The sequence below is a fragment of the Mus musculus genome, chromosome 11 (genome assembly GCF_000001635.26).
Source record: "Mus musculus strain C57BL/6J chromosome 11, GRCm38.p6 C57BL/6J".
Taxonomy (NCBI): domain Eukaryota; kingdom Metazoa; phylum Chordata; class Mammalia; order Rodentia; family Muridae; genus Mus; species Mus musculus.
In genome coordinates this window covers 121,067,395-121,080,543 of record NC_000077.6, presented here as the reverse complement: position 1 = coordinate 121,080,543, position 13,149 = coordinate 121,067,395, and the positions used below count along the sequence as shown (strand labels likewise).

At 48.4% G+C, this 13,149-nt stretch overlaps 1 protein-coding gene across 5 annotated transcripts in view; it reads left to right on the top strand.

Annotated features, from left to right (window-relative positions):
• Window positions 1-13,149, top strand: part of Sectm1a (secreted and transmembrane 1A) — a 29,759-nt gene extending 16,610 nt beyond the window's left edge. For 3 of the 5 annotated variants that reach the window (XM_006532750.4, XM_006532748.4, XM_017314413.1), the window contains exons 2-6: window positions 4,823-4,978; window positions 10,648-10,956; window positions 11,456-11,509; window positions 11,698-11,860; window positions 12,266-13,149. In XM_006532750.4, the coding sequence (XP_006532813.1) occupies window positions 4,888-4,978; window positions 10,648-10,956; window positions 11,456-11,509; window positions 11,698-11,822 (579 nt within the window). In that variant the 5' untranslated portion in view covers window positions 4,823-4,887 and the 3' untranslated portion in view covers window positions 11,823-11,860; window positions 12,266-13,149. The remainder of the gene's footprint in view (window positions 1-4,822; window positions 4,979-10,647; window positions 10,957-11,455; window positions 11,510-11,697; window positions 11,861-12,265) is intronic. The other 2 variants (XM_017314414.1, NM_145373.2) reach the window with 2 other exon arrangements.

Sequence of the window (13,149 nt, the reverse complement as noted above, 5' to 3'; positions counted from 1 at the left end):
GGACACACATACACATGCATACACACAAGCACATTTACACATGCACACATATACACACATATACATATGCACACACATACACACATATACATGTACACACACATACACACTTACACATACACGCATACACATGCATACACATGCATATACACACACACATTCATACACACACATGCTTCCAGCCAGACGCCAGACGCCAGGGTGTTCAGTGACTCCTTCCCATTCTCCCTCCTATTTTTTCTTTGAAGATCTCTCTCTCTCTCTCTCTCTCTCTCTCTCAAAAGAGCTCCCGCTTTCAAGTTGATATCTGCAGTTTGAAAAACAAGTTATCTGTCTTGGGTATAAGAGTTGTAGCTATGATGTCTCTGGAAAGTACGGCCCTGAAAGGTCTCAAGTTTTGCAAGGAGGAGAATATCTGTTACCAACAAAGGTGGAGGCTTTCTGTGTCAGCTATGCTTCCTAGTAACATGCTAGGACATAAATGTCATGGGGGCTAGGCACGGAGGGGACACACACAACAGGCCACTACCATGAAGGATGTGCTGGCTGCCATCTGAGCCAGGGTCCACTGTGCATCTGACTGAGCTGGGTGCTGTGCTGGCTGCAGATGGCCAGATAGGACCTCCAGCTTCTGGCCTCACATCTTAGCTAGAGGCAGATGCTCCACTGGGTCTGTGACACTGCTAAGCTCTGAATTCTCCCAAGGGACTGGAACAGGATCTGTGGCCATGGGTGGGAGGGTCTCCAGTTGATGGCTGGCCCTTGGCATTATGTCCTTACATAATGTCCTCCAGGCAGGAGAAACCTTGGTCTACCCTCTGCCTGCTGTGCCTGGAACTAGGTCGGGGAGCTGGGGTACAGCCCTGTCTCTGAAAGGACATCTGCAGGCAGTGAAGAAAGAGCCTGTGGCCCAGAAGAGGGAAGTCTACTGATGGACAAGAACAAAGGTGGTGTCTCTGAGGCCAGGAATTCTTCGGTGGTCTCCAGAAGGGACCCAAAAAAGCTTAGATCACCACAGGACAGACATCTGTGACAAAACAGTAGCTTTGACCAGTCTTAGTGGGGGGTGGCTTTAGATGACTTGCCAAGGCTCCAGGGCAGATTATACAATGGTGCTGAGCCTGAGCAATGTATTTTATATAGCATGGTCCATTGAGACACCTACAGCCAAAGGACATCACTGATGTCCCTTCCCCACTGCCAACACTAGCAGTGTTGTCTACTGAAGAGATACGTGGGAAACAAGACCCAGAAGTGGCAGAGTCTCCCTCTGGACCAAGAGGTGAGGCAGATGGAGGTTAAGATGAGATCCAGCCCCGTGCATAGCCCAATTTGTGGTGGGACAGCACCCCAGAAAGGGACCTCTCTTCAGCGGCTGCAGTTCTGAGAGCAGAAGGGAATCCCAGGGACCCAGCAAAGCCATCACTTATGAGGTTGTGTCCTGGCAGAAACGTTAGAATTGGAGAAAGCGTTTCATAACATTATCTCAGGGAAAGTGTTATGTGGATCTTGTCAGAGATGGAAAGCCCCCTCAAGAGACCTGCCACACCTTTCTAGATGATTCCACCCATTCAGGTTCCCAGAATGCTGGAGAACTGGTTATATGAATCCTGGTGATGGACAGGGGTGGGAAGCACTAAAAAGCTGAGTTTGTAGGTGCGGAGGAAGGATATAAGAGTTGTCGTTCTGGCTGGGAAACAGATCTATAGGGAGATAAAAACCAAGGAGGGGAGATTGTTTTGGCCAGGTGCTGAGTCAGGTGTCAAAGTTGCTTGCTGAAACCTGTAAGGTAAAGGTGAATGCCCAAGGCAAGACCACAGCTGCCTGGTGTCAGGGCTCATGGTGTGTTGGGCATCGAGTCCTGCTTACCCAGTGTAATGGCTGCACATAGAGGACTCTCACACTGGCAGTTTTCAACACAGCTTCAGGGCAGAGTTGAGAACTTGGCAAAAAGAGCCTTGTGTGTGTGCGCACATGTGTACTCATGTGCACATATGCGTGTGTAAGGATGCATGTTTGCGGGTGGATGCATGTACACACTTGTGGAAGGTATTGCTCCTCGACACAGTCTACATTGCATTTTTGAGACATGCTTTCTTGCTGGAGCTTACCAAGTAGGCTAAGCTGGCTACTTCCTATTTCCACTTCCCAGTAGCAAGATTATGAGTATGCGCCTCCATGTCTGACCTTTTTTTTTTAATTAAAGTATTTTAATCTTACCTATATGGGTGTAGAGAGAGAACATCTGTGTGTTGTATGGATGTCTCACCTGTCAATTTAAAAACCTATGGCCTGTAGGGAAGGAGAGAATAGAAGGTGGGACATTTTTAAACTAAAACTTGAAGCTTTGAAAATAAAAACAGACAAGGAAAGTATCTGTATTCTTGTTACTGAGGAAAAGAGATGAGAGAGAGAAGTAACCAAAAAGGGAATTAGCCTTGTTCTTCTCTAAACACAAATGTTTCATAAACCAGTCGGAAGTCAGATAACCCCATGAGAAACTGGCAAGGCTTAGCATGGACAATGTACAAAATAGAAATCCCCCAGGAGCAAGAAGTCCTGGGAGAAGCACACTGGCTCCCCGTGCTCCCCCTTGCTCCTCTTGCTCTCCGTGCTCCCCGTGAGTCCACAAATGTGTGGAGGGAGGAGTGGTGGGTAGAATGGACAGATTCCAGGAAGGAGGGCACTCTGGGCAGGAGATTCTAAAACCCTCTTTGTGTGTCTGCCATTTGTGTGTGATGACACCAGTTGGGTAAAGTCTGGATTCTTGTGGTCACTAGACTGAGGCTTCGTGGATTGAAGAGGAGCTAGGGCAAGACCAAAACCAACAATAAATTAGAAATAAAAAAGGTCCTAGAGTAGAAGCACACACCTCTCATACCAACATTCAGGAGAACCTCAAGTTCAAGGTCAGCCCGGGAGGTATAGAAAGACCCTAAATTAAAAAAGAAAATGCTATTGTTGCTTTTGGTTTCTTGAGACAGAGTTTCATGTATGTGCCTAGATTAGCCTTGACTTTGTTATGCAATGGGGGCTGATCTTGATCTTCCAATCCTTATCCTTTTACCTCCCAAGGGCTAAGATTACAGGCATGCAGTAGCATGCTGTGTAAAAGTACATTTTATTCACCTGATCTCAAAGGCTTAGTGCTGAATACGTTTTCTTAGCTCTTTCTGAACGCTGGCTGGCTGGTCAACTCGGGTGTTCTGGCTCAAACTTCTCCACTCTGACTGACTGAACCTGGCTGGCTTCCCTCAACTTCTGACTTAATTGCTCTTCCCGGTCTCAAATAAACTCTAGAAATCTGTTCTAATGGTCTGGCTCCTTCTAATTTTCTGGCTTGTTCTGTCTGCAACCTGACTGTAAGACTGCCTGTAAAACTGCCTCTGAATGCCACACACTGAGCCGCATTATCTCAAGTCCCCTGCACCGATTCTCTGCCAACTCAACCAAACTGACTGGCAAACTCAGAGATCTGCCTGCATCTGTCTCCTGGGTGCTGGGATTAAAGGCATGTACCACAACACCTAGACCTAAGCTTTTCTTTACCTTAAACTTGCTCTATACCAGGCTGGCCTTGAACTCAGAGATCTGCTTGCCTATCTCCTGGGATTAAAGGCCTGTCTGTATTCCATCCAGATCACACAGACCTAGAGGGTCTTTGAATGTGATTCCTTGTCAGAGCAGCCATGTTGGTGGATTAAAATTCCTCTACCTGCTTGTCTGGAAAAAGCTTTTAAAATAAGATTAAAAATAACACCTATTGTCCTAAACTCAGAGATTCTCCTACTACAGTCCTGGAAGCACATAACCCAAACCCAATTTCAAGGTGATAGCTGTCACCCTGGAACAGCTTGGAAAATGGCTGCTGGAGGGGGATTCCCCCCTTACCTGGCCCAGTCTGCTCACAGGAGTTTGGAGACAGGTTGCAGCTGAAGCAGCAGCAGTGTGAGTGAGGGTGGAGATGTAGGTTGAGCAGAGAGTAGGGCAGGAATTTGAGACTTTGGATTTCCAGTCACATAACCTAAGATTGGGTGCTGCACCTCTGGATGGGTTTGTCTAAACTAAGAAGGAACCCTGTGTGGACTATGGATACTGGGCACTGAGGGTTTACCCTGTAAGTCTGTTACTGTGACTGATTGCATGCAAGCTGATGTAAGGTATAGGAGCTGGGAATGGTGGAACATGCCCTTTATCCCAGCAGGCCAGGATAGGCTACAAAGCAAGTTCCAAGCCAGTCAGAGCTTCATCTCAAAAAGAAAGAAAGACAGAAAAAAGACAGAAAGGAAGGAAGGAATCAGCAACAAGAAAAATTCGATGTTGAGTCAGATAGTGAGTGGTATATGGAAATCCTTTGTGCTTTCTGGTCAATATTTCTTTCTATAAATCACTCAAGTATGGTAGTACCTGCCTATAATCCCAGTGCTTGGGAGGTTGAGCCAAGGAGATACAAATTAAGGTCACCCCAAGCTACGTAGCAAAATACTGTCTAGATAGATAGATAGATAGATAGATAGATAGATAGATAGATAAGTAACAAGTGATTTAACATGTTCTCTCTGCCATGACTCCATTCCCATAAGTGCTATCAGGGCGGTTGCTAGTTCTGTGGAAAGCTCTATAGGAGAATTGCACAACATGCCACAGCCACTGACACCTCACCAAGTACTGGTCAGGAGGAGGGTGGGCACCGGTGGCTCAGAGTCTCACAGAAGCTCAGTTATTCAGGCAGGAACTACATACCCCAGGTCAGGCTAGGACTACTCCCACCAGGCTCTGCAGCAGCCTCCACGGGCCTCTGACCTCTGTGCTTTCCTTTTAGGGAGTGTTTCCAGACAGCTAGAGGGTACAACGGTCTCCTAAGGCCTCCTGTCCCACCAGCCGGCCATGATGACCTGCCCTTCAGTGCCTGCTATCCCTACCCTCTGGCTGTTCAGCATCCTGCTCCTGGTGGTCTCCCTGAATGCTCAGAATAAAAGTAGGTCTGGGTCTTCTGTCAGAGGGGAGGATGCACAGGGTAGGAAGGACGAACTAAGGTTAGCGCCAGATGATTACTGCCACCCAGCAGACTCAGTACCAAGGATGGGCAGGAGGACTTGTGTCCCCTGGGATACAGGAGTGTGAACTGTGTACCTCTGAGGGTGGCTGGCAACAAAGGTCCAGCAATGCTCGGAGCTAACGCTAGATCACCAGTGGGACTGCCCAAAACTACACCCAGACAGCAAGGAAAAGAGGGTGCCTTTGCCAAGCAATGAGGGCACCACATAACTGAGGGCCTGCTCACCCCCTCTGGATACATCCAGCCTTGTCCAACAGCCAAGGCATCACCTGGACCCTTTGGCCATCAGACACTCAGGACAGTCAGAGTGGGTGTAGAAAAACAAGTCCCAGGGAGTTCCCCCAACACTGCTCTCCAAATCAAAAATCTCCAGTGACATCAGCACCATTCTGTTCCTTCCACACAATGTGTGCTTATTTTTGGCTTCATCAGTGTGAAATATCTCATCCTATCCAATCAGTGTGAGATATCTCATTCTGTCTTTCGGAAGTCCTGTCACCTGCCTCTGCCCATGGCCTGCAAGAACAGCCGGCAACTGTCCTGCACACAGCTCCACCTTGCCCATATGTGACCATTCTTGTTATTAAACGCGTTCTCACGACCGGCCAGGAAAGACGCAACAAACCAGAATCTTCTGCGGCAAAGCTTTATTGCTTACATCTTCAGGAGCCAGAGTGCAAGAAGCAAGAGAGCAAGAAGCAAGAGAGAAAGAAGCAAGAGAGCAAGAAGCAAGAGAGCAAGAAGCAAGAGGAGCAAGAAGCAAGAGAGAGAGAAAACGAAACCCCGTCCCTCTTAAGGAGCATTCTCCTTCGCCTCGGACGTGTCACTCCCTGATTGGCTGCAGCCCATCGGCCGAGTTGACGTCACGGGGAAGGCAGAGCACAAGTAGTCATAAGATACCCTTGGCACATGCGCAGATTATTTGTTTACCACTTAGAACACAGCTGTCAGCGCCATCTTGTAACGGCGAATGTGGGCGCGGCTCCCAACATCTCCCCCTATCCTTTTAATAAGAGCAAATAGGCCACCCATATTAATGAGAGTGGAGATAGAGGTCAAATCCCCAGTGTGTAGGTAAAGGAGCCATGTACAGGATTAGCTCTTAGGCTCACAGGCTTTTACCCAGAGCAACCCTGACCTGCTCCCGTGTCGTTTTGCCTGGGGGAAGGGAACTAGGACACTGAACCTTCATGAAAGATGACATGTCTCCCTAGAATAGGCTCATATATGCCGCAGAGCCTCTCCATTGCAGTGCTTAGCCGTGCAACTCTCTCGGGCTGCTGAAGCACACTCACTCTATCCCATGCAATGAGTCTAGCCTCGTGAGATGTAAGAGCTGAGTGGCCAGCGACCTATTGCCTAGGCATAGATAACCATATATCAGGGGGAGCTCCATGTTCTAGTCCTGCAAGCGCCTGGGCAATAACCACCTTGTCTCTCCTAGTTTGGGCCTTAAGCTTACAGACCAATCAAAGAAGCAACACTAATCCACAGCAAAGTGTATCTCCAAATAATATTAATCCCACCCATTTTTTAAAGAAAGAAAATGCTGAGGAGATCCAATTGGGTAATCCTTTGGTCAGGGACAGGTCCAAGCGCGTGGAGTTGACCTGAAGTCTCAATTCCCGAAGGATCTGTTCAAATTCAGCCGTCCAATTCTGTAACATATACTGAAAAAGACTTTTTGACAAATTAGCTGCCCTAGTAAATTTAACATACTGAATGGAAATAACACACAATCCCGGAAACTTTTGTTTACATCCCAGCTGAGTTATTTGTCATAATACATCTAGTTGTATCTGGACAAGATCTATGAGTTGATTAACCAGCATGAGACCTCCCTGTATCTTGACATTAGCTGAGGCCTGTTTATCTATGACTGTAGTCACTGAGGCTGACAAAGTGTTAATGGTGTCAGTCGTCTGGACCTGTCCAGACAGAGCCAAGGCTGTCTGAATCAAGGCTAAACCCAGTTCCTAGTTAGTGGTAAAAAAGCAAGAGAATACTTGAGCATTATACATCACCGTCATTGGGAGTGGAAATATCGACATTATCCCCCAACGCTGCTCTCTCTTTATTATTGACGCCCTGGACATCACCAAGACGAGGGACATCAGTATTCCCTTGGACACAAAGGTATAGAAAAGAAACAATCTTTAATATCTATAATAATTAAATTCCAGCCACGTGGTAAGGCGGAAAGTACAGGGAGACCCCTCTGTACTGGGCCAAATAAGTTCATTTGCTCATTAATGGCTCTGAGGTCATGGAGCAGTCTCCACTTTCCTGACTTTTTCTTAATTACAAAAATTGGAGTATTCCAAGGTGAGGTAGAGGGTTCAATATGGCCTAGTTTTAATTGTTCCTCTACCAGTTGAATCACAGCTTCTAGTTTTTCAGAGGATAGGTGCCATTGAGGAACCCACACTGGGTCCCCTGTTTTCCATGGTATGGGTCGTGCTGCCCCAATGGCCGCTAAGGAAAACCCAGACCCTGTCTGTCTTGGTTTCCATTAGGTGAGATGGGCTCTATCCTTCCCTGTTCTTGATGTCCTAACCCTTTTCCTTCTTTATAACCCATCTTTGCCATGATATTTTTTGCTTTAGCTGAATACCCTCCCGATGGGGTGTTTTCATTGGACAAAATAAGGCCCAAATGCTGCATAATATCCCTTCCCCAGAGGTTAACCGGGAGTGGGAGCACATAAGGTATGAATTTCCCTTGCTGTCCTTCAGAGGATTCCCACGTCAAGGCAACGGAGCTTATAGTGGGACATGATTGATATCCTAGGCCCTGTAATGAATGAGATGACTCTGTGGTGGGCCATGCTTTGGGCCACCAATGTGTAGAAATTATACTTTTATCTGCTCCGGTATCAAGGATGCCTTCAAACTCTTTTCCATTAATCTTAAGGCGGAGCTTAGGTCTATTATTTAAAGATACAACCAAATAGGCAGAATCATTTCCTGAGGAGCCCATTTTCTTTATCTCAGGTCCTGCAGATTTTTCCCTGGTATTATCAGGGAGGAGCAGCAGCTGAGCTATCCTATCTCCTTTACTAATAGAAAAAACGCCTTTAGGGCTTGAGCACAGGACCTGTATTTCAGGGGAATGTTGACAATCCATAACTCCAGGGTGGACTACTAAGCCCTGCAAGGTGAGTGAACCCCGGCCGAGAATAAGGCCCATGGTTCCCGGGGGCAAGGATGGTATAGGCTCCACTGGCACCGGCTGAATACTCATTTGAGGCATTAATAGGAAGTCGGAGGCGGCACGCAGGTCCACCCTTGTGGGTCTTCCTGGGTCGCCTCTCTGACTGCTTCCTGGGTCCTGACAAACCGGTTCCCATATCTTTGAGGGCCCTGGGACCGAGGGCCCGATGACCCGTTTTTTGGCACATCAGTTGATTGACTATCAGGTGGGGGAAGGACTCTGCCCTTTATATCCCTCACAGAGCGACACTGGTCAGCTCTATGATAACCCTTGCCACACTTAGAGCAAAGAGTGAGAGTCCCTCCCTGTTTATCTGGAGCTCTGCAATCTTTCTTAAAATGCCCAGGCTTTCCGCAATTAAAACATGTCCTCTGATCATTTCTGCTCATGGAGCGGTTCTGAGATTGGAGGATGGCGGCCGCTAAGCCTGCATTGGTGAGAGGTCCCCCAAGCTCTCGACAGACCCTGAGCCAGTCTTGTAAGCCTTTGTTCTTTCTTGGGGCTATGGCCGCTCGGCACTCCTTTGTGGCTTGCTCATAGATTAGCTGTTCTATCAGAGGCGCAGCTTGCTCTGACTCTCCAAAAATACGCTCTGCTGCCTCTGTCATTCTGGCCACAAAATCTGAGAAGGATTCCTGAGGTCCCTGGATTATCTTTGTTAACTGACCAGTGGTTTCACCTGCTCGAGAGAGCGCCTTCCAGGCCCTAATAGCCGTGGAAGAAATCTGGGCATAAGCTCCCCAATGGTAGTTTGTCTGATCAGCAGAATAAGCTCCCTGACCCGTTAACAAGTCAAAAGTCCAATCTCTCTGCTCTGGAGTCAAAGCAGCTGCGTTTGCTCGGGCCTGCGCTTGTGCAGCTTCGTGCCAAAGCGCTCTCCATTCCATATATTTGCCCATACTAGGGAGAGCGGCTTTTACAACCGTTTGCCAGTCAGCAGGAGTTAGTGCCATGCCAGCGAGCCTGTCTAACTGCACCAAGGTAAAATTAGCATTGGTTCCGTATTTACGAACCGACTCGGCAATTTCTTTAATTTGTAAGTATTCTACCGGAGCGTGGACACGCCCACCCTCGGCTCCTTCAAAGACCGGAAATGCCTGTTGTATTTTCCTTTGTTCCTCTCTGGGAATGAATGAGTCTGCGCACTGCCTCTCTGCGCACTGCCTCTCTGCGCATTGCTGACGCACTACGCAGGGCGGGGACTCCGCATAGGGCGGACCTTGAAGCCGACTGCCCTGAGGTTGAACAGTACGCTGGCTTTCGCCAGCCGCTTTTGGCTTTTTTCTTGACCAATTAGCTGGCTGGTAATGGGCTGCTTCTTCCTCCCAGTCTGTTTCCTCAGAGGAGAATTCTTCATCTGCTTCAGAACTACTAAGAGCTGGCTCCCTGAGCTCATCTAGTGACGAGTATCTCCTAGAGACCTCCGCTAATTGATCTTTCTTCTTTTCTTTTTTCTTTTCCTTCCTTCTAATCTCTCCCCAGGTATTCTTACCTGACCTAAACTTTTCCTCGGGTTCAAGACCCTTGGAAAGGCCTGTATACTTATTTTGTGTACCATATTTCCTCTTTGTTCCTACTCTCTCTCCCCACTTTACTTCTGATAGCTTGTCCTGAATTTCATCTAGAATCCGCCCTATCTTAACCACTTGATAACATGTGAAAAGGAACAAAAGGGCTCCTAACACCAGAAAAAATTCAAGGCCAAACATATTCCACTTTACTTCTGATAGACTGTCTTGAATTTCCTTAGAAAGTTCAAGATCAGACTTACCTCGTAAAGCTGTACTCACTGGTACTCTCGTTCCCCAGCTGAAAAGTTCTGAATTCATACAGTTGAATCCTTCTTAACAGTCTGCTTTACGGGAACCTTTATTACCGCGACCCGCAGTTCTGGTTCTGGAATGAGGGATCTTCCTTGCGCCAGTCCCGAGTTTTTTCTCGTCCCGGAATTCGGCACCAATTGTTATTAGACGCGTTCTCACGACCGGCCAGGAAGAACACCACAGACCAGAATCTTCTGCGGCAAAGCTTTATTTCTTACATCTTCAGGAGCCAGAGTGCAAGAAGCAAGAGAGCAAGAAGCAAGAGAGAAAGAAGCAAGAGAGCAAGAAGCAAGAGGAGCAAGAAGCAAGAGAGAGAGAAAACGAAACCCCGTCCCTCTTAAGGAGCATTCTCCTTCGCCTCGGACGTGTCACTCCCTGATTGGCTGCAGCCCATCGGCCGAGTTGACGTCACGGGGAAGGCAGAGCACAAGTAGTCATAAGATACCCTTGGCACATGCGCAGATTATTTGTTTACCACTTAGAACACAGCTGTCAGCGCCATCTTGTAACGGCGAATGTGGGCGCGGCTCCCAACACATTCTCTCCATACAGGCTGGGACAACCCTATCTGCACGGAGGGCATCCTGTCTGTGCCTCGAGGCAATCCTGCAGTGATGACCTGTAACATCTCTAACACCTTCACCGATGTCACCATCCAGCTGTCTGCCAATGGAAAGGACAAGACCATCTTCGATAAAAAGCCCCAAGGAAACTTCTCTTGGCGTGGGTGGGAGCTCCAAGTTCAAGGGGGGCTGGCACAGCTTGTGATCAAAGACACCCAGGACGACCACACAGGGATATACTTGTGGCAGCTGCATGGACGCCAGAGATGCTACAAAAACATCACCCTGAATATCTTAGGTGAGTTAAGGACTGTGGAGCAAGGAGATGGGAGGGGATCAAGGCCAGTGTATGGAGTGTGGCAGAGACGTATGGTGACTCAAAGACAGGAAGGGGGACAGAGGGGAAGGCAAAGATTTTGATATTTCAGAGGAACTTAATCTGTCCTGCGGTGTGGAAAGAGTCTCCACTGTCCAGGGCAGAAGCCCATCTAGGGTAGGTCAGAAGCAGCTAAGGCTATCTCTCCCTGCCACCCCCAACCTCTCACATCAGCTATGTAGGTGAAACTGTACCCCAATTCCCTATATCCTGTAAGTTTCCAGCAAACCCCAGTCACTATCTGGTAGAGGACACTCACACCATGCCTACTACTGAGGTCATAATCGATGGGCCCCTAAAGGTGAGCCTGACATTTGTTCCTCCTGAAACCAGCCAGCAGGACTCCTGCAGCTGGAATTGCAGCGAGGGTGGGTGTGGGTGAATTCACACAACACTCAACCTGATGGTATGTCTCTGGCAGAGCCTTCCAACGAGGACAAGGTCCCAGACACTACGCTCTTTACATCCTTCCCAGGTAGGTGTCATAACCCTGTCTCCAGGTTATGCATTCCAGCCGCTCCTGATGCCATGGAGCCGAGGGCTGCCCACCTGGGACCCTTCACCCTTGGCTCTTCTTAGCGGGGAGAATAGGGCTGTGAGCCAGTGAGGGATAAAGAACCAGTGGTGGAAACCCCACCCCTGACTGTTACTGACCCACTTCAGATCACGCGAAGAGCTCTCCAATAGAGGGCAAGCCTGGGACCCTTGTGGGAGTCATCACTGTCATCTTCATCTTGGGAGTCGCCGGATTCATTACGTTTATCTACTACAGGCACCGTCGTTCCTAGAAGCCCCAGATGGAATGTACCTCAGTGCCTGACTTGAGGTATGTATGGGTGGGGTGTTCCTGGCATCCTTCCCTGCAACTGCTTTGGGGTGAGCCTGCGTTCTGCCACAAAAGGGGCTCAGAGGGATTGTAGAGACCACACAGAACCAAGACAGCAGGGTCCACTCCAAGTACTCTTTTAAACCTTGGGAACTTGTGTTTCTGATCCAGGGTGTTTCAGGCCAATGATGCCCTGGAAGTCAGTCCATCCTAGGCTTAGCCCCAGGCTCAGCTGGGAGGAGGCATGTCAGAATGAGCTGAGTGTTCTTAGCTAGGTGGCATGGTCATTCACATACACAGTGTATGAGATGGTAGGTCATCTGTGCATGCCTGTGCCTATCTATACACAGGTCACAGTTCAGGAGTTCACCCTCTCTCTCCCTCTCCTCTTATCTCTCTGTATAGGTAAGGTGGTTCCAGGTCTGTGGCCAGTGGAAGCTGAAGGGAGCTGCCTGCAGGGTTGAGTCCAGAGTGAGACCACCAGCATGGGCTTATGTTCTAAGCCCTAGGAGACCTCTGGGACTGCAGACACCATGGAAGTCATCATTACGCGCTTGGCAGAGCACATGGCTTTGTTCAGTCTGCTGGGCACAAAGTCCTTTCCCTGAGGGCAATGGAACCCTTGGCTCTGTACAGATCAGGGGACAGTGATTCACTGAAGAAGGACCTTGGAAGCTGGAAAACAATTTAGGCATCTTTTGGTCACATGAACAAGAGTACAGCCTCCTGACTATGGTCTTCAGACATCTGATCCATTCCTCAACTCTTCCCCAAATTGGGAATTCCCAGCCGCACAGCTCTTGACGATCGGCATAGGCTTCATTATTTCTGCTAAACCTCTGAGGTTAGGGTCTCACTACCACCCAAAGAGCTCCAGTGTAAGCCTGATGCTGCACCAAGATTTGCTTCAGGTACAACTTGGGGGCGTACCTGATTTCTGACTCACAACAGAAACGAGTTCGGGAAGCCCAGATGTCAGGTTCCAGGGGCCAAAATAGGGAGCTAAGACTTTCAGATGAATCATCTCCCCACTCCCACCCCTGCAAGGCAGAGTGCTGTCAGGAACAGGGGTCTGTGGAAGGATGTAGTGTTGGTTGGCAGGCATTGCTCTCCTGAGGATCATAGAGCATCTTGGGATTCCCTGGGGGCTTCTCTTCAGCAGACTCCTGAGCCCCAACTCCCTGATTCAACAGCCACTACCCACTGTTCTTTTCTAAACTTTTGTCCTAGTTACAATGTTATTTTTTCTTACAATTAAAAAATGATTTTTGTAGAAACTTCATACTTTA